Raw genomic sequence first — 27,102 nt, 5'->3', positions numbered from 1 at the left:
TATGAAGCAACATCAGGGAGCAGGGTTGAGAGGGATGTGACGTGGTATGAAGCAACATCAGGGAGCATGGTTGTGGGAGGGAAGTGATGTGGTATGAAGCAACATCAGGGAGTATGGTTGTGGGAGGGAGGTGATGTGGTATGAAGCAACATCGGGGAGTATGGTTGAATTAGGGAGGGGTCGACTGAAGAACAACAACAGCAGAGAGAGGTGGAGGGAGGAGGATAGAACAGTAGATGTTAGGGAGTGTGGTGGACAGAACTACATGGGAAAGAATGAAGGAAAGAGTGGAGGATAAGGGGATAGATTATATGAAAGGCGATGCTCAGTTGAACAATTTTCCAAGGTGAATTAGAGTCCGAAATGGCAGCATATTCCCTATAGAGCACTATGGGCCCTGGTGAAAAGTAGTGCACTATTAAGGGAATAGGGTGCCATTTGAGAAACTGCCCTAGAGTGAACATGCTTATGAGTTTGACAACAGTGACATAAAGACACAAAACCATCTACTGATCACAGACAGGGGAACTGTTTCTAGATCAGCACTCCTACTCTGAGACACTTTTTGAATAAGGACCCAGGAGTTTTTCTTGATCAGGTCACATGGTCATAAAAGACTCCTGGCCCTAATAATTTGCTGTAAAGCTTACAGCCAGCCACACAATTAACTGACTCTCTGTTGCCACATGGTTTGCTTCCATATCGACAATAGTAAACGCTCATCAGCTGCAACGGGTAGTTGTGCTTGGCTCTCTTCAGACTCCAGTAAGTGATCGACCATTGTGTCAGGCACACACACACACACACAAACTATTGACCCCCAGACTACATCTACTGGGCCTGGTGGAAGCCAACCAATCAGAAGCCCAGCATGACGTCAGGGGTGGATGGTGCTTCCTGTTGTTCCTTCACAGAGGGACAATAGCCTGTAAATTCTGGCCACTGTGACTTTTACTGCCTCTTGTTACATGCTGTGCCTACATACAGTATCAGTCATTGTCATAGGCTGGCTAGCACAGGCAGGTAGCTCTTTGTGCATCTCAAATGGCACCATATTCCCTATATAGTGCATTACTTTTGACCAGAGCCCTATGGGTCCTGGTCAAAAGTAGTGCAATAAAAAGGGAATAGTGTGCCATTTGAGATGCAGGCTGTGTCTTATATGCTTGTCTCTAGTCTTCTCCAAAGGTTAATGTGGCATGAGGTTGTAATATTGTTTCATCAATACCTATAATAGCATATAGGCCTCAGGCTACATGTGAAGAACAGTGGTGTCCTACTGTCTGCTGTGATTTATAGTGTGCTTGATAGTAACATGTACTCAGTAAACATCTAAGTGCATTTTTAACAGCCTGCACAGAGGGCTTGAGCTATCCTGATTGCCAGTCTGTTTAGCTTAAATTATAATCAAGAATACGAGTGACTGTCGCCATTTTCGTTTTCAGAGGCTTAAGTTACAGTGGCATTGGGGGCAGCAGTCAGTAGTGAGAGTAGGTCTAAGACAATACTGGTAAGCACCACGTATCTGGGTGATATCTCGTGCCAGATATCTGGGGTTTAGGAGGGTAATTCAGGTCTCCATGTCTTTGACACATGAACCAGGCTTGAACTGGCTTGAGAGGTAGATCACAGAGAGAGATGTCAATACCGGACTGTCATTATTTCTCTGCAGCCCCTCCCTTCCTAGTGACATCTCTCCATAGATCAGTGATATTGATAGGTTATGATTCCAATAAAAGTTGGTATATAGGTTAGGAGCAAACCAGGAACATAAAATCAACCTGGGGTTAAATATCAGGCGATTCAGAAAATATGAATGGCCAAACATGTGGGCTGTCTGGGCGCGTCAGATCAGTGTGGACACCGATTTCTCTCCCGTTCGGATCACTCAAGCTGGCTGTCACACGGAGTGAGCGCTACAGCTCCAAGTGAACATTTTGATCCGGTGTCACCCATAGTCAACACGTAGCCTACGTCTCAGATCCTTGGATAGGAGAGAGGAGCGAGCAAAGCGCAGTGGACATGCGGTATGACCAGATGACCCGCCGCGCCGTGACGCTCTACAGGTGTGTGTAGACGGGGCTCTGTTGAATAATATGAAGCGCCATGGCGTGGTGTGACCGTGGGGTTCAGACACTGCTGGCTACCGTGGGGGCTTTCGCCGCTTTCAGCCTCATGACCATAGCCATCGGGACGGACTACTGGCTGTACTCACGGGCATACATATGCAACGCAACCAATGCCAGTACGGATGACACCCAGTCACAACCCAAGAAGGCAAGGGGAGATCTTACGCACTCTGGGCTGTGGAGAATCTGTTGTATTGAAGGTAAGGCAAGCTGAAATAGGTTACTCTTTCTATTATACTTTGGTAATGTGAAGTCATGTTGAGTTCATGTGGAGAAAGGGTGCTTACGGGTAGCCTAATATATTAAAAACAGAAAAGGGAAAAGTATTTGGCTTCATGTTACATATTTGGAGGAAGAATGATCAAGGTAATTGTCTGTCTCATAGAAGTGCTGTTTTGTTTCTACTATCAACTGTATTGGCTTCTCTTCGCTAAGAGAGAGGAAGACTTAACGCCGTCAAAGAGTGTGTTTTTACGCGCGCCAAACAGGGTGAGAGTAAATATGGTAGTCTTTAATAAGGACTGATTGGCAGTGATATGAGCATGACACATACACGAAACGCAGAAGGTGTTGGCCGTAAGAATGATCTAGTTTAAATACAGGGAATACGTTTCTATCAGAAACGGTGCTCTAATTCTATGAGTGGATTATGGGAGATAATGGAGGAAACAAGTTTATCAACACACTTGTTTAAAAAGTTTATAAATCACTGACAGAGTGAAGTTGGTTGGTATGTTCACTACACTGTTGCTGTTTCCTAAACTTAAAGACGCTCTGAGGACCTTTATGAGTCCTGCCTTCAGGACGAGCTCTGCCTTCATTCACGTCTTTATTGTATTTGAGGGTGTTGCTTGGCAACGTCTCTCTAATTGCTATGGAAACATGAGAGACTAGGTTGTAAAAATAAAGACGAATCTGTACAGAGATCTCATTGTCCAAACAAAGTAAAATATAATGTTCTTATGCCATTAAAGATGTACAAATGCATATATTTTTTTATAGGTATAGCTAGACATGCTTGCTTAATGTAGTTTTATGTTAAGTATTTTGATAATACGTCGTGTATAGGCCAGAGCCCCCAATAGGCCTACATGGCTCGTAGTCTAGTTGGTCAGATGCGGAGGCAAGGGCAACAATATATTACCATTCATCCACTGCTGTTAGCCTTTTAGAACAATTGGAATTAAGACGTTTTCAAGGTTTAGGTTCTTGTATCAAACTCTACTTGAATACTGTAACCTAATGTTCCATGATAATTTGAGGTGGTTTAGCTTACGTGGGTGAAACAAAGCTGCTGAAATCGCTGTCCAACAAATCAGACTTTAACCTGTACTTGTTTAGTTTTTTCCAAGGGCTTGGGATTTATCCTAGCCTATATGACAAGGTTGTCTTATCTTCATGGGACCTTAGGGCTTACCACCCCAATTTGCAAGTCAAGTGTCCCTTCAGTCAACCCACAGTCACTCCTGACCTCAATGCTGTTAGTAATGATTTGAGAATACGTGTGCTGAGGGGTGTGGATATCACTAGCAAGTAGACATGTATAATTTAGCGCGCGTGAAGTCACTATTCTTGAAGCACTTTGTTGTGTTCCAATCGCAGGCAGAGCATAGCGCTCGAGCAGCTGTCGGTGGTGCTGAATAAACTGCGCGGCCAAAATGTTTGACTTAGACTAAAGCCAGAATTCGTCATCATACAAAATGTTGGCCTCCTGATAGTGAATGTATTTGCTAATAAGCAACACTGTTGAAATTATAAATATGGACAACATTTTAACACACTATCAATTTGAAAAAGCTAGAAAAGTTTACAAGATTAGCCAGGTTATTTTACACGAGGCTTCGGCGGCATAATCAATTTATGTCATCCAAAAGGTAGGCAGCCTATGTCTGTTTCTGTGTGTTCAGCTCCTATTCCAACACACATTATGAATCTTTCCTGATCTATCCATGCCTGCTCCACACCACAGACATCCACGAGCGCATGGACGCGCCTGATGCAGGTACTTTTTTGAAAGTCAGGCGTGGCTCGGACAGGCCCATCAGAGATTACAAATGGCTTGGCAGCCGGAGTGCAGTATCTCTGATGTGGTTATCACACAGTGTTTTATTGCACCTACTGGCTGCTTTCTACAGGAAAAAAACAGCTGGAATAGGAAAGGCTGAGCAAGTTTGATGAGCATGGATGATGGCAGGCCTATGATTGGTATAGCTCTCCAACACATCCGTGGTTTTATAGGCTATCAAATATATTACAGGCCATGATAGTCTAATTAGGACACCTAGTTGATTTTTCAATACATCCCCTTCGTTTTTCAACATCCTATTCCCTGTCGTTTCTTTCAGCTCTGCAAATAGCCTATCTATTCCGTGTAAACATACAGCACGGTAGTAAACATAACAGGAACAAAAAAAATCTAAGACACCAAATAAGATAACAGTGCTTGATGTGTATGAATGATGTAAACGTGTGACGAAATGTTCGCATCCATTATGACGCCACGGTCCAAAACCTATAAAAGCGCTGCATCGTCCATCAAGGAAAGGGAAAAAAGAAAACAAGTTTTTCCCTATTTTTGACTGCTATGTTTGTTTACTACAGTTCTTGCACATACAGAGGTTCCACAGTTATTGTATATATCTGGATAGACTATAAATAGGCCTATCTACAGTACTGTATATCTGAATAGCCTATTTATAGTCTATCTACAGTACAGTACATTATGGCTAGAAATGCTATTTATTCAGACAATCTTTCTGACATTTAGATCAACATGTATTACAAGGCTAACAGATCAAATGTACCACTATCAACACACCAGACGCCATTTGAGTGTACAAGTGTCCCTCGGTTGTCATGGGGACAATCATCAGTAGATAAGAACACAAGAGGAAGAGACTGTGCCCAGGCGTTGTTGACGCATGCCAGATCTTAGAGCAAGCAAGAAAGGCCAATTGACGGTGCACAATTCACTGTACTAGTGCACAATTCACTGTACTAGTGCACATGACAATAAAAACGTAACTTAAAATAGCCATCATATACACTGCTGCTACTCCGTTTATCATATATCCTGATGCCTAGTCACCTTACCCCTATACATATCTACCCCTACCACTCCAGTATCCCTGCACATTGTAAATATGGTATTGGAACTGACCCTGGAACTGACACTGTACAGTATATAGCTTACTCACGTTCTCGTAACTGACCCTGGAACTGACACTGTACAGTATATAGCTTACTCACGTTCTCATAACTGACCCTGGAACTGACACCTTACAGTATATAGCTTACTCACGTTCTTGTAACTGACCCTGGAACTGACACTGTACAGTATATAGCTTACTCACGTTCTCGTAACTGACCCTGGAACTGACACTGTACAGTATATAGCTTACTCACGTTCTCGTAACTGACCCTGGAACTGACACTGTACAGTATATAGCTTACTCACTTTCTCGTAACTGACCCTGGAACTGACACTGTACAGTATATAGCTTACTCACGTTCTCGTAACTGACCCTGGAACTGACACTGTACAGTATATAGCTTACTCACGTTCTCGTAACTGACCCTGGAACTGACACTGTACAGTATATAGCTTACTCACGTTCTTGTAACTGACCCTGGAACTGACACTGTACAGTATATAGCTTACTCACGTTCTCGTAACTGACCCTGGAACTGACACTGTACAGTATATAGCTTACTCACGTTCTCGTTTTCTTCTCATTTCTATTTCTCGTGTGTTTTGGTTCTACTTGACTTTTGTATTTCTTTTTTTGCCCTACTTCTTGATTACTGCATTGTTGGGAAAGAGAAAGCAAGAAAAGTATTTCACTGCAGGCCTACTAGTGACAATAAAAACAAAGAGTTTTTATTACTAACCCAAGATAGACCAAAGTCTGTCGTTTTCATCTGAGCAAATTAATGATAGTGGGCAGAGCCAAGGACGAACTAGTGGCACTTTCCAATATTTATTTGCATAATTCGGCTAGGGAACGCCTACTTGGTGAAGTTTGTGTGCAATTCGCCCTTGCACTCCTTCTAAATCTAAACAATGGAATTTTTTGAAACTTTGGGAATGGGTAAAGTTTACAAAACGCAGTCCACTCTGTTTGTTATAAATTGTAGTTTGGAAAAAGAAAACTGTATGAAGATCAAATGTTTCATCGATGAGAAAATGAGCAGAATGTGGGCCACTGGGCATCCTCTCATCACCATATTTGGTAGTGAGTGGAAATGTCAACCGGATGCTTCACATTTATACATCTGGGGAAATATCTAGCTCATAGTTCTATCTGTGCTGAAAACTTGAAACTTGAAAAAGCATTCTGGGTAATGCAATTGATAGTTAGGTCAGTGCGAAAAGGTATTTGTCACCTGACCTCACAATCCAACTTCCAGGTCCATGCATTAAGTGTGAGATATGCAGCCTCTCTCTAGGAGTCAACGGCTGTGACACCAGACCGTAGAAACACATTGTAACACATCTAAAACATGGGGACAGTAAGCACTTGTTGAGCAGAGTGAATCTTGAGTTGTCCAGTGTTGAAATTAAAGTAGCACATAGCAAGAGCTATTAGCATGAACACAGCCCACTAATGTGTTCTTATTAGCCTCTGTGCTAGTTTCATTTCAACACTGGACAGCTCATTTCTCAGTGTTCTGCTCAGCAAGTGTTCATTCTTTCGACATGTATATGCATGGGATAAAAATGTAAAAGCAGGATGTAGCCTAGCGGCATGTTTCACAAATTATAACTTCTGATTGGTCAATGGCTATCTTTAATTCTATTCCCTTGTGATTGTAATTTCAGAAATTCACAATTTAGTGCTCTGGAAATCACTATTCCACAAGCACTTTGTGTTCCAATCACTGGTTCCAGTCACTGGTTCCATTCACAGACAGAGCAGACAGAGCAGAGAGCTTGAGCGCTGTCCACAGAGTAGGGTGCCGTAAATCTTTGAATACATTTGTCAGCAGAAGACAAATCCCTTTTGTCCAGCATCCCCACCCATCAGCATCCCTGCCATCTATGCTATTAGCTGTAGCAGAGAGTAAGAAGCTGTCCGGTGCTGAAATCAAACCCTTGTCTTTTGTTAGTTTAAGTTCAGCACTGGACAGCTCCTTTCTCACTATAGCGCTCATAATTAGCTTATTTTGAATCTCGCTTGGCATTCTCAGCATGCTTCACAGGTCTGTAATTAAAATGTGTCCGCCGAAAGGCCGCAAGGGTCCTAATTAGCCACCGGGCTCTCACTTCCACCAGCACTGCCACTTTTCTACTCTCCTCTGTTTTCCTCTCATCTCTACCTTTTCCTTCCTTCTCCACCTTCCATCTCCTCTCCTCTCCTCTCCTCTCCTCTCCTCTCAGCAAAAAAAGAAACGTCCTCTCACTGTCAATTGTGTTTATTTTCAGCAAACTTAACATGTGTAAATATTTGTATGAACATAACAAGATTCAACATCTGAGACATAAACTGAACAGGTTCCACAGACATGTGGGGGGGGGGGGTCAAAATCAAAAGTAACAGTCGGTAGCTGCATTAAGTACTGCAGTGCATCTCCTCCTTATGGACTGCACCAGATTTGCCAGTTCTTGCTGTGAGATGTTACCCCACTCTTCCACCAAGGCACCTGCAAGTTCCTGGACATGTCTGGGGGGAATGGCCCTAGGCCTCACCCTCCGATCCACCTCCAAATCGATCCCGCTCCAGAGAACAGGCCTTGGTGTAACGCTCATTCCTTCGACGACAAACACGAATCCGACCATGACCCCTGTTGAGACAAAACCGTGACTCGTCAGTGAAGATAACTTTTTGCCAGTCCTGTCTAGTCCAGTGACGGTGGGTTTGTGCGCATAGGCGACATTGTTGCCGGTGATGTCTGGTGAGGACCTGTCTTACAACAGGCCTACAGCCCCCAGTCCAGCCTCTCTCAGCCTTTTGCGGACAGTCTGAGCACTGATGGAGGGATTGTGCATTCCTGGTGTAACTCCGGCAGTTGTTGTTGCCATCCTGTACCTGTCCCGCAGGTGTGATGTTTGGATGTACCGATCCTGTGCAAGTGTTGTTACACGTGGTCTGCCACTGCGAGGCCGATCAGCTGTCCGTCCTGTCTCCCTGTAGCGCTGTCTTAGGCGTCTCACAGTACAGACATGGCAATTTATTTCCCTGGCTACATCTGCATTCCTCATGCCTCCTTGCAGCATGCCTAAGGCACATTCACGCAGATGAGCAGGGACCCTGGGAATTTTTATTTTGGTGTTTTTCAGAGTCAGTAGAAAGGCCTCTTTAGTGTCCTAAGATTTCATAACTGTGACCTTAATTGCCTACCGTCTGTAAGCTGTTAGTATCTTAACAACCGTTCCACAGGTGCATGTTCATTAATTGTTTATGGTTCATTGAACAAGCATGGGAAACATTGTTTAGACCCTTTACAATGAAGATCTGTGAAGTTATTTGTATTTGTACGAATTATCTTTGAAAGACAGGGTCTTGAAAAAGGGACGTTTCTTTTTTTGCTGAGTTTATATGGGGGTCTATTGAGCCAATAAGGGGACAACACCATAACATTTGAACCCTGATGACTAACTATAGGCCAATGGAGTACAAAATCAGGTGGAGCGCTGCTTGGTTCCATGTGTTACAAATTACACACAGGTGACATTTCAATCGGTGAACCGCCACTCAAACTCTATCATTACTGAATGATTCATTTATTCCTATATTTAGTTTTGAAGCTCAAACCTAAGAGCCAGTTTATTATGTGGGTGGGCTGGAAACTATGGAGATGCTGGGTGCATCTCAATAGTCTAAAGTGGCTTCCTCACCTCATCCTCACCTCCTCTCATTCAGTTGTACTGATCTGAAAACACAGGTTTGAATGGGAAATGGAGGATCCTTACCGGTGACTTAAATTTAACCTATCCAGTTTTATCCCATTGTAACAGACTGCAGATGCAGGAAAAGAGACAAGGAGAAAAAGCCACTTTAGCCTATTGAGATGCATCCCGGTATTCACGTTGGTGAAGATGAAGGAAAGGAGACAAGGAGAGGAAGCCAGTCTGCACTATTAAGTCGCACCTCTAGCGATCCCAGCCTTTAGCACTTCCAGCTGCCTATACCACCATAGAAACAGATTAATATGGCCGCTGGGAGCTGGACCACCCATCACAGAATAATTGTCCCTTCTAGTAATTACATTTCTATGCTACCACCTGAGAGGACCAGGGAACAGTGGCTGGTTGTTTTATAGGCTGGGGAACAGTGTCCTATCTGTTTACAGCTCTATAAAACCAGATTACTCCCCCTGATAGACTCCAACCCACAGCCTCACTGGCCCCTTTTCATGATGTAATGGTATACTATGCGGCTGTATAGTACAGTCAGTGAATGTAAGGAGTCCCAAATCACACCCTATTCCCTATGTAGTGCATTACTTTTGACCAGAGACATATGGTCCCTGGTTGAAAGTAGCGTAGTAGTGCACTTTAAAGGAAATAAGGTGACATTTGGGACTCTGCCTTACATTCACTGACTGTACTATACAGCCACCTCATGTACCATTACATTATAGCCCCCAGGCTGTATTAATGATGTGTCTATACTATATATTATAGATATATGTATTGATGTTCATTTGGAGGGTTTCCTTAATTAATCTGCCCATTAAAATATTCAACTGGAGAGATGATATGTCTTGAGGATAGGAAAAAGGCAGGGTAGACACCAGGGAGAGTTGAGAGAGTGTAGGATATGATGCTGTGATACTGTATTGCGATTGGCTTATTCCACTGAGGCTTTTTCGTTATTGGCTGAGCTGAGTTAATTCACAATAATGACAAAGTACATCACTCTGTCACCCACAGCAATGATGTGCTGTGATAGCTGTTTCACTCACAGGGCATGTGTGTGTGGGTACATGATGTAATATCTGTGTTTTGTGTTTCAAATCAAAATGTATTTGACACATGCTTCGTAAACAACAGGTATAGACAGGTGTGTGTATGGGGATATATTTCTTGAGGGGTTAGGGGGCTGTTGACAGGGAGTCATGTGACAGGCTGTCGGTGGTTGCCAGCTGTACTAAAGCACAATGAAGATGTCAAAGGCATCCTTAGAGACATTATGGAAATCAGGCTGTTGGAACAGAACTGGGGTTGCCATGGAGAGAATGTGCCCAGCGGTGGTCTCCAAGGAAGGCCTCAGGGACTGGTCTCTCTCTCACACGCTGTCTGTCTGTCTCTCTCTCTCTCTCTCTCTCTCTCTCTCTCTCTCTCTCTCTCTCTCTCTCTCTCTCTCTCTCTCTCTCTCTCTCTCTCTCTCTCTCTCTCTCTCTCTCTCTCTCTCTCGCACGCACGCACGCACGCACGCACGCACGCACGCACACACACACACACACACACACACACACACACCTTAGACATTAGACTGATAACCACCGCTCGTAAATCACAAGCCCAGGAGCCTCTGTCTCTAATCGGATTACAAATCAGATGCAATATTCTCTTTACCTTTTCCCCTAGACAGACACACACGCACACACACACACAGGTGGAAGGGGCCATGGCGGCAGACAGACTGGGGAGGTTGGAGCTGGGGTCTGAGTGAGACGCTCTGGGGGAGGGAGGAGATGAGATGGGTGAGGAGGCAAGAGAGGGGAAATGCTGGACATAAATAAATGACTGCTCACCCGTTATGTCCATTCCAGCAATGTCATTGTCATGTCCAAACATCGCTTTTGTTAGAAAGAACAAAACACAGATGAGAATAACAGTCCTGGTAACGACAGTGGTGTGTATTCATTGATGCCAAGAGAAGCCAGGCTTACCCCAAAATTAAAAAAACATTCAATTATTTATCTTTCGTCTCTGTGTTTTCATAATTTTCCTTCAATTTGCAAGAGGCTGAATGTATCTCACCAGAGAAAGCATCCGAGCGAGTGAAACAGCACTTCTCTGTTTCTCTACGTGTAGACCATCTATCTGATGCGGTCTGGTCATAAAGTGTATGACATTGTTACCACCCGTAGCATTGAAGACAAGGGAAGCCAGTGAGCATCTGGCCTCCCTTAACAAAAAAGTGTAAAATAGTCAATCAGCATTGAGCTAAACTGAGTGTCAAAAGAAGCCAGTTTGGATTTGGCTTCACTCCTATCAAATCGCATTGAGAGCATACGTCATTGACAGAAACAACTTTAATTGTTGCATCTCATTGTGTTGTTGTCCTTTAGTGGCTAGCTAGCTAGAAAAAATTGGCCCTTTCCTAAATTAACCATGGATGGAGATAGGGATTTGGACTTGTGGTTTTACTTAATTCTCCATACTGGCCAATGATTATAACGGCGATTCTGATCCAACCATTAATTCATACATTGTGCCCCTGGTCTGAGAGGATGGAAGTTGAATATGTAGCTAGATGTAGAAGGCTAATGTTAACTAGCTAACGTTGCCCATGAACGGAAGTTAGGCTAGTGAGAAAGCATTTTAGCCAGGAAGCCTAGGGCAACAAAACTAAAAGTATGTACTGTATGACAGAGTCATTTGTCAACATGAAAGAGAGGAGGATGGCATTGGCATTTCTCTACAAGTAGAGTGAGTCAACATGTTTTTTTCCACCTAAATAAACACACACACACACACACACAGCGAGAAATCAGAACCATGCACTGCGACATCTTATTTAGCTTACGTTGATTGTACAAAATTGTTTTGGGTATGTTTTAGTTGTCACTGTATTAGACTAAGCAGAGGTGATTTGATGATGTTGAAATGTTGAAGTTGAAATGGTGCTGGAATAGTGGAGCTCCTGTTTCTTTGTGACTTGCTGTAACTCTCTGTGGTTCTAGCAGGTTATAGAGCAAACAATGCAATTATCACAACATATACTGTATGTGGAAATTTGGCTTTTTATGGGGGGAGGGGCTTCCCCAGGGATTTCACCCACGCACCACTACTGGGTAACGATGCTCTTCTTCGGGACAATTATCAGTTACATGAGGTGTTTATTTGCCATATAAACATACAGACAGACTGTGTGATTTTACGGTCCTTATTAAACAGCAGACCCAGTTAATGGCTATGTGTGTGTCTCAAGGCCCCTGCTCTGTGAGTCACCCTGGGTGTACAGAGAGGGTCTCCTGGGTCTCTGACTAGCTGTTAGGGTCCTCCTTGGTGGTTACTCACCTAATAAGGTTTTATACAGTCAGGAGGAAACTGTGTCAACCCTGTCACTGGTGTTCAGCCATTAGGGATCTGAGGGAGGAAATAAGATGGTTAATACCACAACAACACTATGGTTAAAGGTGTCCATGGAATCTTATAACATTCGTTCAAGACACATGCAACAAGCACACAAACACACAAACACACACACCACAGTAACTGTTGACAGTGACACTGCTGAGTGCTGGCTGTGCTCAACACTGCGAATAAACTCAGGTACAGTCCAGTCCAGCCCAAGGCAGAGATGGTAAGTAGTCTATTGAATTGGAGGCTGAACAGCAATACCACAACAACACTATGTATCCATTAACCTTCTCCTCCCTCCTCCTCATCTTCCTTCCCTCCTCCACCCTAATCCCTCCACCTCCTCTTCCCTCCTCCTCATCTTCCTTCCCTCCTCCACCCTAATCCCTCCACCTCCTCCTCTTCCCTCCTCCTCATCTTCCTTCCCTCCTCCACTCTAATCCCTCCACCTCCTCCTCTTCCCTCCTCCTCATCTTCCTTCCCTCCTCCACCCTAATCCCTCCACCTCCTCCTCTTCCCTCCTCCTCATCTTCCTTCCCTCCTCCACCCTAATCCCTCCACCTCCTCCTCTTCCCTCCTCCTCATGTTACTTCCCTCCTCCACCCTAATCCCTCCACCTCCTCCTCTTCCCTCCTCCTCATCTTCCTTCCCGCCTCCACCCTAATCCCTCCACCTCCTCCTCTTCCCTCCCTCCTTCCCTCCCTCCCTCCCCTGAGTGTGTACAATATTACAGCAATAGGTCTCTCCCCTACCCAACAGACACACACACACACACACACACACACACACACACACACACACACACACACACACACACACACACACACACACACACACACACACACACACACACACACACACACACACACACACACACACACACACACACACAGAGACAGGTACTTAAAGCCATCAGAGAGCCCACTCCTTTGTTGTTCCAATAAGGTGGTTGTTTTCCCTGAGCTCAACCAATCAGAGATTCACCTCAGATGAATTTGGACATGCACTGAAATGCACGAAATACCTCTGGGTAATGCATTCTTAATCACACTGTGGTGTAATGTCAGTGTGTGTATGTTTGTGTGTGTGTGTGTGTGTTGTTCCTCCAGCATCTAACTCAAATTGGCTTTGTGGTGGCCCACGATTTACATGTTGTGCAATGAGCTGGAATCTTAATTTGCAAGCCCCAGAGAGACGCAGGGCATTGACTGCACCTTTTTGGAAGCCAGAACAAATAACCATTGCCTCACCTCACCTTAGATGAGGTTCTCATCGGCTGCTTGCTGCTTTATCTAAAGCCAATATAGGGAAAAGGTAATGGGTTGAGGTGAGCCAAACATCCCCTTGTCGCGTTGAACACACCATCGAGGTCTGAGGACAAACCATTCCTCACATTCTTTTCCACTTCCTCACAATCCCACTTCTGACACCAGTGTACGAACCAAGAGGGGGAGTAATGGAATAATGTATTCCGCCACCAAGGAGGAGATGAAGTTCAGTTGAACAAGCGCTCCATGAGCTCCATATCTCAGTGTTAACCAGCTTGTTATAGTAGATGAATATCTCAGTGTTAACCAGCGTGTTATAGTGGATGAATATCTCAGTGTTAACCAGCTTGTTATAGTGGATGAATATCTCAGTGTTAACCAGCGTGTTATAGTGGATGAATATCTCAGTGTTAACCAGCGTGTTATAGTGGATGAATATCTCAGTGTTAACCAGTTTGTTATAGTAGATGAATATCTCAGTGTTAACCAGCTTGTTATAGTGGATGAATATCTCAGTGTTAACCAGCGTGTTATAGTGGATGAATATCTCAGTGTTAACCAGTTTGTTATAGTAGATGAATATCTCAGTGTTAACCAGTTTGTTATAGTAGATTAATATCTCAGTGTTAACCAGCTTGTTATAGTAGATGAATATCTCAGTGTTAACCAGCTTGTTATAGTAGATGAATATCTCAGTGTTAACCAGCTTGTTATAGTGGATGAATATCTCAGTGTTAACCAGCGTGTTATAGTGGATGAATATCTCAGTGTTAAACAGCTTGTTATAGTGGATGAATATCTCAGTGTTAACCAGCGTGTTATAGTGGATGAATATCTCAGTGTTAACCAGCTTGTTATAGTGGATGAATATCTCAGTGTTAACCAGCGTGTTATAGTGGATGAATATCTCAGTGTTAACCAGTTTGTTATAGTAGATGAATATCTCAGTGTTAACCAGTTTGTTATAGTGGATGAATATCTCAGTGTTAACCAGCGTGTTATAGTGGATGAATATCTCAGTGTTAAACAGCTTGTTATAGTGGATGAATATCTCAGTGTTAACCAGCGTGTTATAGTGGATGAATATCTCAGTGTTAACCAGCTTGTTATAGTGGATGAATATCTCAGTGTTAACCAGCGTGTTATAGTGGATGAATATCTCAGTGTTAACCAGCTTGTTATAGTGGATGAATATCTCAGTGTTAACCAGCGTGTTATAGTGGATGAATATCTCAGTGTTAACCAGCTTGTTATAGTGGATGAATATCTCAGTGTTAACCAGCGTGTTATAGTGGATGAATATCTCAGTGTTAACCAGTTTGTTATAGTAGATGAATATCTCAGTGTTAACCAGTTTGTTATAGTAGATGAATATCTCAGTGTTAACCAGCTTGTTATAGTAGATGAATATCTCAGTGTTAACCAGCTTGTTATAGTAGATGAATATCTCAGTGTTAACCAGCTTGTTATAGTGGATGAATATCTCAGTGTTAACCAGCTTGTTATAGTAGATGAATATCTCAGTGTTAACCAGCTTGTTATAGTGGATGAATATCTCAGTGTTAACCAGCTTGTTATAGTGGATGAATATCTCAGTGTTAACCAGCGTGTTATAGTAGATGAATATCTCAGTGTTAACCAGTTTGTTATAGTAGATGAATATCTCAGTGTTAACCAGCTTGTTATAGTTGATGAATATCTCAGTGTTAACCAGCTTGTTATAGTTGATGAATATCTCAGTGTTAACCAGCTTGTTATAGTGGATGAATATCTCAGTGTTAACCAGTTTGTTATAGTGGATGAATAAAAGATGGTGTCCTATTGTGTCCTACAGTGCTATTCATCACTAAGTTATGAGAATCTAGAGCTTTTCAATAGGAGGAAGGCAATATATTTTTTAAATGAGATGCCAGTTTCTATTATCTTATATTGTCCCCCTGGTGCCCTTATCTTCAAGTACTGTATTAGTCTAATGTGTAAGAAATGAACCGGGGTCAGTTCCTCAGCTTTTTCACACACTGTGTGTAAATATAGACAGTCCCGTGCAGTTTTGAAGAGCCCTCACTGCTGCTCAATCAGCCTACTTTTCCAACCTGATTGAGGAGAATAAAATCCATCCAACATGTATTTTTGATATTGTTGCAAAGCTAACTAAATAGCAGCATTCCCCAAGAGAGGGTGGCCTTCGCTTCAGCAGTGATGAATTCATTAACTTCTTAGATGAAAAGATCATGATCATTAGAAAGCATATTACGGACTCCTCTTTGAATCTGCCTATTTCTCCAAAACTCGGTTGTCCTGAGTCTGCACAGAACTGCCAGGACCTAGGATCAATGCAGACACTCAAGTTCTTTTATCTTGTATCTCTCAACACATTCACGAAAATAGTCATGGCCTCTAAACCTTCCAGCTGTCGACTGGACCAGAAGCAGTGTGTGGGTAAAATCACTGAGGAAGCCACCTCTGTCCAGTGAAGTCCACAAAGCATATTGCATGTACAGTAACAGATAGTTACATGACCTACAGCATAGTCAAGAAAGTTAATGTTTCTGATATTTTCAGACCACTAAACAACTATTGATTTAGAACCACAGAGAGTTACAGCAAGTCACAAAGAAAACAGGAGCTCCACTATTCCAACACCATTTCAACTTCAACATTTCAACATCATCAAATCACCTCTGCTTAGTCTAATACAGTGACAACTAAAACATACCCAAAACAGTCCAATCAACGTAAGCTTATTATGATATGGCTGTCCATGGTTCTGATTTCTGTGTGAGCGTTCGTGCAAGTAGAAAAACATGTTGACTCACTCTACTTGTAGAGAAACTCCAATGCCATCCTCCTCTCTTTTATGGTCACGAAACGGCTTAGCGCTCTGTCATACAGTACAAGCTATCTTTTGCTGTCCTAGGCTACTTGGCTAAAGTACTTGCTCGCTAGCCTAACTTCCATTTATGGGCAACATTAGCTAGTTAACATTAGCCTTCTACATCTAGCTACATATTGAACTTCCATCATTTTAATCATTAGCCAGTACAGAGAATTAAGTAAAACCAAACTCCAAATCCCTATCTCCATCCATGGCTAATTTAGGAAAGGGCCAATTTTAACTAGCTGGCTAGCTAGCTACCGGGGGAAAACAACACAACAAGAAGCAACAAGTAAAGTTTTTCTGTCAATTGCGTATGCTCTCAATGGGATTTGATAGTTAACACTTTTTATGCACCTGGACCATGCACAGCTGAGGTCGCTCAGTTTAGCTCAACGATGATTGGCTAGTTTTGTCTATTTTTTTTTTCAATGGAGGCCAGATGCTTGCTGGCTTCCCTTGGATTCAATGCTACGGGCGGCAACAATGTCATATTGGTTTGGACCAGACAGCATCAGATAGACGACCTACACGTAGAGAAACAGAGAGACTCTGTTTCGCTCTGATGCTTTCTCTTGTGAGATATATTCAGCCTGTTGCGATTTGAAAAAAATGAAATGGCAGCCATGAATACACATCACTGTACTGGACCCTATTCCAACTAAACTACTGAAAGAGCTACTTCCTGTGCTTGGCCCTCCTATGTTGAACATAATGTGTATCAGACTCACTAAATGGGGCAGTAATGAAGCCTCTCCTGAAAATGCCAAAGCCTGCCCCCCCCCCCCCCCCACTAACGGCCTGTATCGAATCTCCCACTCATTCCTCTCAAACATGTTTTAAAAAGCTGCCTTCCTGAAGACAAATAATGTATACGAAACGCTCCAGTCTGATTTTAGACCCCATCATAGTACTGAGACTGTATTTGTGAAGGTGGTAAATGACCTTTTAATGGCCTCAGACCGAGGCTCTACCTCTGTCCTCGTGCTTTTAGACCTTAGTACCACTTTTTGACACCATCAATCACCACATTCTTTTGGAGAGATTGGAAACACTTTGTCTACACGGCCAAGTTCTTGCCAAGTTCTTGTCTCAGCCTCCTGTGTATATTGTGCAATAGTCTATGTGCTGGGGGGCTAGGGTCAGTCTGTCCTATCTGGCGAAATTCTCCTGTCTTATCTGGTTTCCTGTGTGAACTTAAGTATGCTGCATCTAATTCTTACATCTCTCTCTCTCTCTCCCCCTCTCTCTGTCTGTCTGTCTGTCTGTCTGTCTGTCTGTCTGTCTGTCTGTCTGTCTGTCTGTCTGTCTGTCTCTCTGTCTGTCTGTCTCTCTGTCTCTCTGTCTCTGTCTCTCTCTGTCTGTCTCTGTCTGTCTCTGTCTGTCTCTGTCTGTCTCTGTCTGTCTCTGTCTGTCTCTGTCTGTCTCTGTCTGTCTCTGTCTGTCTCTCTCTCTGTCTCTCTCTCTTCCGCTCCCTCGCTCTGAGGACCAGAGACCTAGAACCATGCCTCAGGTCTAATATAACTTTTTGGTATAAACTCAACTCGTTGCGTTTGGAGGACAAAGAATGCTGAGTTGCATCCAAAGAACACCATACCTACTGTGAAGCATGGGGGTGGAAACATCATGCTTTGGGGCTGTTTTTCTGCAAAGGGACCAGGACGACTGATCCGTGTAAAGGAAAGAATGAATGGGGCCATGTATCGTGAGATTTTGAGTGAAAACCTCCTTCCATCAGCAAGGGCATTGAAGATGAAACGTGGCTGGATCTTTCAGCATGACAATGATCCCAAACACACCGCCCGGGCAACGAAAGAGTGGCTTCGTAAGAAGCATTTCAAGGTCCTGGAGTGGCCTAGCCAGTCTCCAGATCTCAACCCCATAGAAAATCTTTGGAGGGAGTTGAAAGTCCGTGTTGCCCAGCAACAGCCCCAAAACATCACTGCTCTAGAGGAGATCTGCATGGAGGAATGGGCCAAAATACCAGCAACATTGTGTGAAAACCTTGTGAAGACTTACAGAAAACGTTTGACCTCTGTCATTGCCAACAAAGGGTATATAACAAAGTATTGAGATACACTTTTGTTATTGACCAAATACTTATTTTCCACCATAATTTGCAAATAAATTAATTAAAAATCCTACAATGTGATTTTCTGGATTTTTTTTCTCATTTTGTCTGTCATAGTTGAAGTGCACCTATGATGAAAATTACAGGCCTCTCTCATCTTTTTAAGTGGTAGAACTTGCACAATTGATGGCTGACTAAATACTTTATTGCCCCACTATAGTTGTGCTGCTGCTCCAGTTTCTGCCTTTTTGCCTGTGGCTATGAAACCCTGACCTGTTCACCAGCCGTGCTACCTTGTCCCGGACCTACTGTTTTCGACCCTCCCTCCCTCCCTCCCTCATTCCCTCCCTCCCTCCCTCCCTCCCTCCCTCCCTCTTTCGCTCTCTCTACCGCACCTACTGACCTCGGAATGCTCGGCTAGGAAAGTCCAACTGACATTTACTGAAGATGTGCTGACCTGTTGCACCCTCTACAACCATTGTGACTGAAGAACGATCTAGCCTTAATTTCCATTTACTCTTTTAATATCCACCCGGCACAGCCAGAAGAGGACTGTTTACCCCTCAGAGCCTGGTTCCTCTCTAGGTTTCTTACTAGGTTCCTGCCTTTCTAGGGCGTTTTTCCTAGCCACCATGCTTCTTCATCTGCTTTGCTTGCTGTTTGGGGTTTTAGGCTGGGTTTCTGTATAAGCATTTGTTGACATCTGCTGATGTAAAAAGGGCTTTATAAAACATTTGATTTGATTGACGATGTAAGAAAATAACTGAGGTCTGTTCCTCAGCTGTTTCACTCACGGTGTGTAAATTCAATGCAATGTTTCTTTCAATGTCCTGCAGGGATTAACGTAGGGAGCTGTTACCGTATCAACCATTTCCCAGATGATAACGACTATGACACAGACAGCTCAGAATACCTCCTACGTGAGTGGTCATTGTCTCTTCTGTTCTTGACCTCTCCTCTCCTCTCCTCTCCTCTCCTCTCCTCTCCTCTCCTCTCCTCTCCTCTCCTCTCCTCTCCTCTCCTCTCCTCTCCTCTCTCCTGTCATCTTCACTTCACTTCTCTTCTCCACTTCTCTTCTAATAAATGTTCAGACCTCATGACTGTGTGTGTAGTAATCCTAACTGTTGTTACTGCTCGTCATTTTAAGTTATGGTTATTTTTTCTTATATTCCCCCAAGACATTAGACTTTAAAGAGTGATTTTATTCAATATCTAAAACCCACAGTAGCACTCAGTGTGTACAGAAAAAAGCTGCAGGGAGTTTTTCCTCTGACTGTTAGTCGTGCCAGAGAGTGTGTGTATGTGTGTCCATGTGTGTGTTTGTGTGTGTGCGCATGTGTGTGTGTGTGTGTGTTTGACTAACCATACCTCTTTCTACTCCAGGTATTGTGCGGGCGTCCAGTGTGTTTCCTATCCTCAGCACCTGTCTGTTGATGCTGGGGGGGCTGTGTTTGGCCGTGGGACGTATCTATAGCAGCAGGAACAGCATCCTGCTTAGCGCCGGCATCTTGTTCGTAGCCGCAGGTAAGCCACGCCCCCTTTAGGGCCTGACACACACACACCCTTCAGGGCCTGACACACACACCCTTCAGGGCCTGACACACACACACCCTTCAGGGCCTGACACACACACACCCTTCAGGGCCTGACACACACACACCCTTCAGGGCCTGACACACACACGCCCTTGAGGGCCTGACACACACACACCCTTCAGGGCCTGACACACACACACACCGTCATCAGTTACCTGTGCTCGGTCTGAATTGTGAAGTCCATTCACAGCGCAGGCTGAGAAGGCCATACGCTGTCCTCTACATACATTAGAGCAGTGTGTTAGGGCTGGGGAGGTCAGTCATGTAGAGAAGTGGCACCGATCATTAAGACTGTTCATTACTTATCAGACCAGAGAGAAGATGTGTCCTGGGATCTCTGACTGATGACTAGTATTATCCAGAGGTCTGATTACACGTTCCTCAAGTTAGGGCCGAAGCCTGATAGGAAAACCAATGGGCTGAGAGATTGTCTGATGTTCTGTCTCTCTCTGTCTCTGTTTCGGTGTCTCCCTCATATACACTCTCTCTCTGTGTTTCTGTCTTTCTATAACTCTCTCAGGCCTGAGTAACATCATTGGCATCATTGTCTACATCTCCAGCAACGCCGGCGACCCCAGTGACAAGCGCGATGAGGACAAGAAGAACACCTACAGCTACGGCTGGTCCTTCTACTTCGGAGCGCTGTCCTTCATCGTGGCCGAGATGGTGGCCGTCCTGGCTGTCAACATCTACATCGAGAAGAACAAGGAGGTCCGCTTCCATGCTCGTCGCGACTTCATCCGCTCCATGTCCTCCTCCTCACCCTACTCACGCATACCCAGTTACCGCTTCCGCCGGCGGACGTCCCACTCCAGCTCGCGCTCCTCTGACGCTTCGCAGGAGAACTCGCCGGCGAGGCTGAAGGGTGGGACCTCGGCAACGGGGCCGTTGGGAGAATTGACCATGTACACGTTGACCCGCGAGGGGGGTCTGAAAGGGGGCGTGCCGGAGAACGCATACAGCCCCGAGCACGGCTCAGGCAATTTCCTGCAGTTGCACAACTGCTTCCCCAATGACCTGAAGGACGGGGTCAACCGGCGGACCACGCCCGTGTGAGATGAGCTTTAGACGGGCCGGTGGACTGAGGATGCCCCCCTGATGTGGATGGAGGATGGAGGTAGGTCAGAGTCCGTGGTTCCAGGGAAAGACGGAGCCAGTGAAAAGACAAAGCCCCTCCTCAGTGAAAAACAACATGAGGACGAGGACTGAGGACATGGACAGAGATATAAGGTTATAAAATGTTGCCCGTGACATGGTTTCTAAGGGTCACTGGACATAAACAGTGCTTGGTTCTCTTCCTTGTTGTTCCTGTGTGCTTTTTGACTGCAACAGACTAGTCACCATCATTGTTTATGTCGTACACTACATACAAGAAAACCATTCCCTTTAAAATGTGTCCTTGAAATGCTTAAAAGAGAAGAGAGTGGAATATCCTCTTGTTGATGGATTTTGATTGCCAATGTGTGTTGGGAAACTGTTGCGTGAATTGTTCAATGTACAACATTTCACCCTATTTTACCTGCTTTAAGTATCGAACGTAGTTCAACTAAATGTATTGTCCAACCTGAAGCCCTCTGTCACCTTTGCATGCTACTGTATAGCCTACTGGAGTAGAGCTCTGTGTCTCTGTGATATCTGTTAGTAGCTACTGTTGTCCAGCCTTACTTTGTGTCACTGTCAGTTTAATAGAGAAACAAATCCAAGGATTGAGTTCTCAACAAAGCCATTCATTTGTATCTGGGAAAAACTAAAGGGACATGACTGACCAGCGAACCCATGTAAAACTTAGTTGGTTGTAGTTAGGTTAAGGTTAGGGGTTTGGTTAAGGTGAGGGTTAGAGTTATGTTATATTATGCCCTTTTTTTCCTGCAACCATAGCCATTTAATTCTAGACACTTCTATGATTAAATGACCATCTGTTATAAAAAAAAACACACATCCAAACTACTGCTAATTTCCAGATTAAGAATGTGTTGTACATTTTCAAGTTTAAAAGAGAAATGGCACCTTTGAATGTGCAGACACTGAATGTCCAGGTGAATCCAGGTGAAATCTATGATCCCTTATTGATGACACCTGTTAAATCCACTTCAATCAGTGTAGATGAAGGGGAGCAGACAGGTTAAAGAAGGATTGTTAAGCCTTGAGACAATTGAGACATGGATTGTGTATGTGTGCCACTCAGAGGGTGAATGGGCAAGACAAAAGATTGAAGTGTCTTCGAACAGGGTATGGTAGTAGGTGCCAGGCACACTGGTTTGTGTCAAGAACTGCAATGCTGCTGGGTTATTCATGCAGTTTCCAGTGTGTATCAGGAATGGTCCACCACCCAAAGGATATCCAGCCAACTTGACAACTGTGGGAAGCATTGGAGTCAACATGAGCCAGCATCCCTGTGGAATGCTTTCGACACCATATAGAGTCCAAACCCGAACGAATTGGGGCTGTTCTAAAGGGCAAAAGGGGGTGGAACTTGATATTAGGGAAGTGTTACTAATATTTGGTACACTCAGTGTATGTTTAATTCTTTTTTTAAATTGAAACTGGATTGATGACATTTTATCCATAACTGCTAAGTCGAACCAGCTGTATTAAAACTTATCTCTGATACCCTTCATCCTACAGCAATCTCAATTCATCCCCATCTCATCTCTGTGTCAAAGATCATTCCTACTGCTCAGTCACCATAGAGTCCAGTCCAATATGGCTGACATGATGATGTCAATGGAACCTATGGACATTCTGCAATCTTTATTTATTTCTATGTCAGTCCCCAGTCCCCTTTCTTCCGTGTTCTAATCTAAAACCCTACTGAGATTTGACATTGTGGGGGCACTGGTCACAGGAAAAGAGCAGCTAACAAAAGCCGACTCTCCCAGGAATTGAGAGAGCACAGGACTTCTTTCAGCTTTTCAACAGCCAGGCCGGCGGTTGGATAAGGATCGAGAACCGACAGAGAATGAAGTGGCTGAAAGGCTACCTGTCTGTCTGTCTGCTCTCTGTCTGGGTGGATGTTTTCTAGGTCTCCACCGTCCAGTGCAGAACAGAGAAGTCGATCTGAAGGTTGGGAGAAAAAAAAGTTAGCCATCTCTCGAGAGGCCTAGCGCCAATCCACATCTGTAAACTGGAGCTCCAGTCATCCATGGCATCCTTGTCCTCCAAACCTCTCTTTCATTTTGGCTTCTCAGGAAATATTCCATTATAGCTTCTACAGTTCAACCCCTTGACGTCTGGAGATTCAAGGATTCACTGCTTTATTGCCATTGTTGTGAGGCAGAGAACTGGACTATGGGCAGGGGATTTCAAAGTGGATGTTTGTCCCTGAGGGGCCACCGTAAACAGGAAATGCTGATATCATTGTGTGACCATTGTTACAGTTTGAAACAGACGTGTGGTGGTTTGAAATGTGAAAATGTATATACAAAAGTCAAGCCAACACAAAGCATGTATAGAGTGTTGCTGAATTGAAATCACATCTTTTAATAGAATAATGTATCAAACAAGATGTGATGACGGAAAAAGACTTTGATAGTTTGTTGCATCGGTCATGCTTTTTACTCATGGAGGTGGATACCATTGTTCCTGTCTGGGATACCATTTAATACACTGAAAACACATTCCCGTTCCCTTCTGTAGAGTGATGAACGTAGAGGGAGAGGAACACATGTCTTTTATGCCTCTGTGCTCAACACCTATAATGTGTTTCAATGTTCTAAACAGGACTACTATTGAGCCTTGCTGTTATAACAATAAAACACACACACACACACACACACACACACACACACACACACACACACACACACACACACACACACACACACACACACACACACACACACACACACACACACACACACACACACACACACACACACACACAGTATGCCTGTACTCTTCTCCTCTACTAACTCTGAGGAACTACCTGCTGATTCCCATCACATCTCTGTTAGCTGATATTGCTGTTCTCTATCTTTCTTTCAGTCTCCATCCAACAGTCAACATAAAGTTGTTACTATGAATGAGAATAAATAAAATTGGGGTACAACCTCTTGTTGTTTGGCTTGTGTATGTTTTGTCTGTCGTTCTATTGTGTGTCTGATTCCCTTCAATTCCCTATTGTTTATTTTCTTTCAGGCAAGACAAGTGTAAAACGTATCACATCTCAAATCTAATGCATAGGCATAATAGCACATAAAAAGTGTCAGTATTCAGGTATTCATTCTCAATGTTTTTCTTTGTTGGTTTCAAAAGAAGCTGCAATTCATGTTAAGCCTCATTCTTTTTTCTATTCACAGATGAACTGTACAATGTCAGGAAAATAAAACACCAATCTTAACTGAGCAAGCAATGCAGCTTTTCAACAGGCTTTTACTATTGATCTGAGAGCTGTACCTTTGTAAAAGCACAAATCAGATGGAACTGTTTTCTTTGTTTCAGATGACGTATCATTGTACATTGCTGGGGAATGATCAGTAAATATGAACATAAAATAGAGCATTATGAAGCCTGCAGGCTTATCTGATGTTCTGCTGAATGGAAAAAAGCTCCCTCTCTGGTTTGATTGCACTCCATTTAGCAATCTACAATTCAGGTTGCTCTGAGATCTAGTGCTCTCTACCTTGTAGACAACCTCACACCACTGGTTCTTCTGGACTTCAGTGACTTTGAATACCTCATAGGGCGGAATTAAAACCTCACTCTCATTTGCATAGGCAGAGTAATATGTCAGGTTAGCCCCGAAACATGTTTTGATCTCAAAGCAGGAAACGTTACCGAAAGTGTATAAGGTTTTGAGTTGAGAGCTTGAGGTGAAAGAACCGAAACGGATCTCTTTGTCAACAACACTCTGATCAAAACACAGTTCTACGGTAGGTGGTCCTACATGTTGTTTGACTTAGTTTAAGGATGCGAATGGCATCAGTCAGATAGAAGTGCAGGGATTGGTACTGGAATGTTTTTCCATACAGTGATTTGCCATTTCTAACTGCTTTGTTGAAGTCAAAGTAGAAGGATTGTGATTTAGATTTGTTTTTTTAATTTTTATTTGTGTACAAATACATAGCAATGGAATGCTCTCTGTTCAGACCATATTTAGGTGACTTTGCTTTTTGTTTGGCTATCTTCCAGGCTTCATTGAACTTTGAGTTTGAATTTCTCTCTTCCTGGAGATACTTGGCCGCCTTAGTGTACATTTCCGTTGTGCAACGATCATATTTCTCATCAACAGAATCTGGGGCCATGTCCAGCGCAAACGGCTTGAACTGTAAAAACAACATTTCATAGTGTCAAATAAAGACATGCCAGGTCCCTACATCCCAGAGGATTATTTTAATGGAAACAGTCCAGTGCTTGAAATCACAGTTGCATACAGCAGTAGTGGTGAGGATGGATTGTATGATGGAGCCTTGGCTTGCCTACCCCAGGATGGGTTGTATGATGGAGCCTTGGCTTGCCTACCCCAGGATGGGTTGTATGATGGAGCCTTGGCTTGCCTACCCCAGGATGGGTTGTATGATGGAGCCTTGGCTTGCCTACCCCAGGATGGGTTGTATGATGGAGCGATGGCTTGGCTACCCCAGGATGGGTTGTATGATGGAGCCTTGGCTTGCCTACCCCAGGATGGGTTGTATGATGGAGCCTTGGCTTGCCTACCCCAGGATGGGTTGTATGATGGAGCGATGACTTGGCTACCCCAGGATGGGTTGTATGATGGAGCGATGGCTTGGCTACCCCAGGATGGGTTGTATGATGGAGCCTTGGCTTGCCTACCCCAGGATGGGTTGTATGATGGAGCCTTGGCTTGCCTACCCCAGGATGGGTTGTATGATGGAGCGATGGCTTGCCTACCCCAGGATGGGTTGTATGATGGAGCCTTGGCTTGCCTACCCCAGGATGGGTTGTATGATGGAGCCTTGGCTTGCCTACCCCAGGATGGGTTGTATGATGGAGCCTTGGCTTGCCTACCCCAGGATGGGTTGTATGATGGAGCCTTGGCTTGCCTACCCCAGGATGGGTTGTATGATGGAGCGATGACTTGGCTACCCCAGGATGGGTTGTATGATGGAGCGATGGCTTGGCTACCCCAGGATGGGTTGTATGATGGAGCGATGGCTTGGCTACCCCAGGATGGGTTGTATGATGGAGCCTTGGCTTGCCTACCCCAGGATGGGTTGTATGATGGAGCGATGGCTTGGCTACCCCAGGATGGGTTGTATGATGGAGCGATGGCTTGGCTACCCCAGGATGGGTTGTATGATGGAGCGATGACTTGGCTACCCCAGGATGGGTTGTATGATGGAGCGATGGCTTGGCTACCCCAGGATGGGTTGTATGATGGAGCGATGGCTTGGCTACCCCAGGATGGGTTGTATGATGGAGCCTTGGCTTGCCTACCCCAGGATGGGTTGTATGATGGAGCGATGACTTGGCTACCCCAGGATGGGTTGTATGATGGAGCGATGGCTTGGCTACCCCAGGATGGGTTGTATGATGGAGCGATGGCTTGCCTACCCCACGATGAAGGTGCTTGTAATAGAGTTTGGTAAACACTGATCGAGGGCAATCAATGACAGTTAAATATGTATAATATAATAAATGAAGAGTGAATAAATAACTCACCACTGCATAGTAAAGACAGACGATCAACAAGATGATCAACACCAAAGATACAAAAACACCAACCAGCCATCTTTTCTTATTCTCACACTCACACCCCATATCTAAAAACGAGAGAGAAATCAGTCAAATATGATACAAGAGATTAACAAGAACCCAGGACGAACTGTTCCTGTTCCAATGACAGTAATACAGAAGCGCAATGACATAATTCAGCTCTGTCCTAATGTTCTAAATGTGACTTTCTATTTCTCCATTCGTCTTACGGTGGCAAAGGTTCACCTCACACAT

The 27,102-nt window shown here is 44.0% G+C and overlaps 1 protein-coding gene and 1 pseudogene across 1 annotated transcript; one reads left to right on the top strand and one right to left on the bottom strand.

Annotated features, from left to right (window-relative positions):
- The first annotated feature begins 140 nt into the window (after positions 1-140).
- Positions 141-24,223, top strand: LOC129833388 (voltage-dependent calcium channel gamma-4 subunit-like). The gene is made up of 4 exons (XM_055897958.1): positions 141-2,329; positions 19,435-19,518; positions 19,982-20,122; positions 20,714-24,223. Exons 1-4 carry the CDS (start codon positions 2,107-2,109, stop codon positions 21,247-21,249), a joined length of 984 nt encoding a protein of 327 aa, XP_055753933.1. The 5' UTR covers positions 141-2,106; the 3' UTR covers positions 21,250-24,223.
- LOC129833932 (ecto-ADP-ribosyltransferase 5-like) lies at positions 23,212-27,102 on the bottom strand (annotated as a pseudogene).

This window comes from Salvelinus fontinalis, chromosome 34 (assembly GCF_029448725.1).
Source record: "Salvelinus fontinalis isolate EN_2023a chromosome 34, ASM2944872v1, whole genome shotgun sequence".
Taxonomy (NCBI): Eukaryota; Metazoa; Chordata; class Actinopteri; order Salmoniformes; family Salmonidae; genus Salvelinus; species Salvelinus fontinalis.
This window is presented reverse-complemented; position numbering and strand designations above follow the sequence as displayed.

Excerpts from the sequence above, each read along its gene's own strand:
- LOC129833388 (XM_055897958.1), top strand. The coding sequence starts at position 2,107 with ATGGCGTGGTGTGACCGTGGGGTTCAGACACTGCTGGCTACCGTGGGG. Across the intron at positions 19,519-19,981 it reads CAGCTCAGAATACCTCCTAC|GTATTGTGCGGGCGTCCAGT; the intron begins GTGAGTGGTCAT and ends TTTCTACTCCAG. Across the intron at positions 20,123-20,713 it reads CATCTTGTTCGTAGCCGCAG|GCCTGAGTAACATCATTGGC; the intron begins GTAAGCCACGCC and ends TAACTCTCTCAG.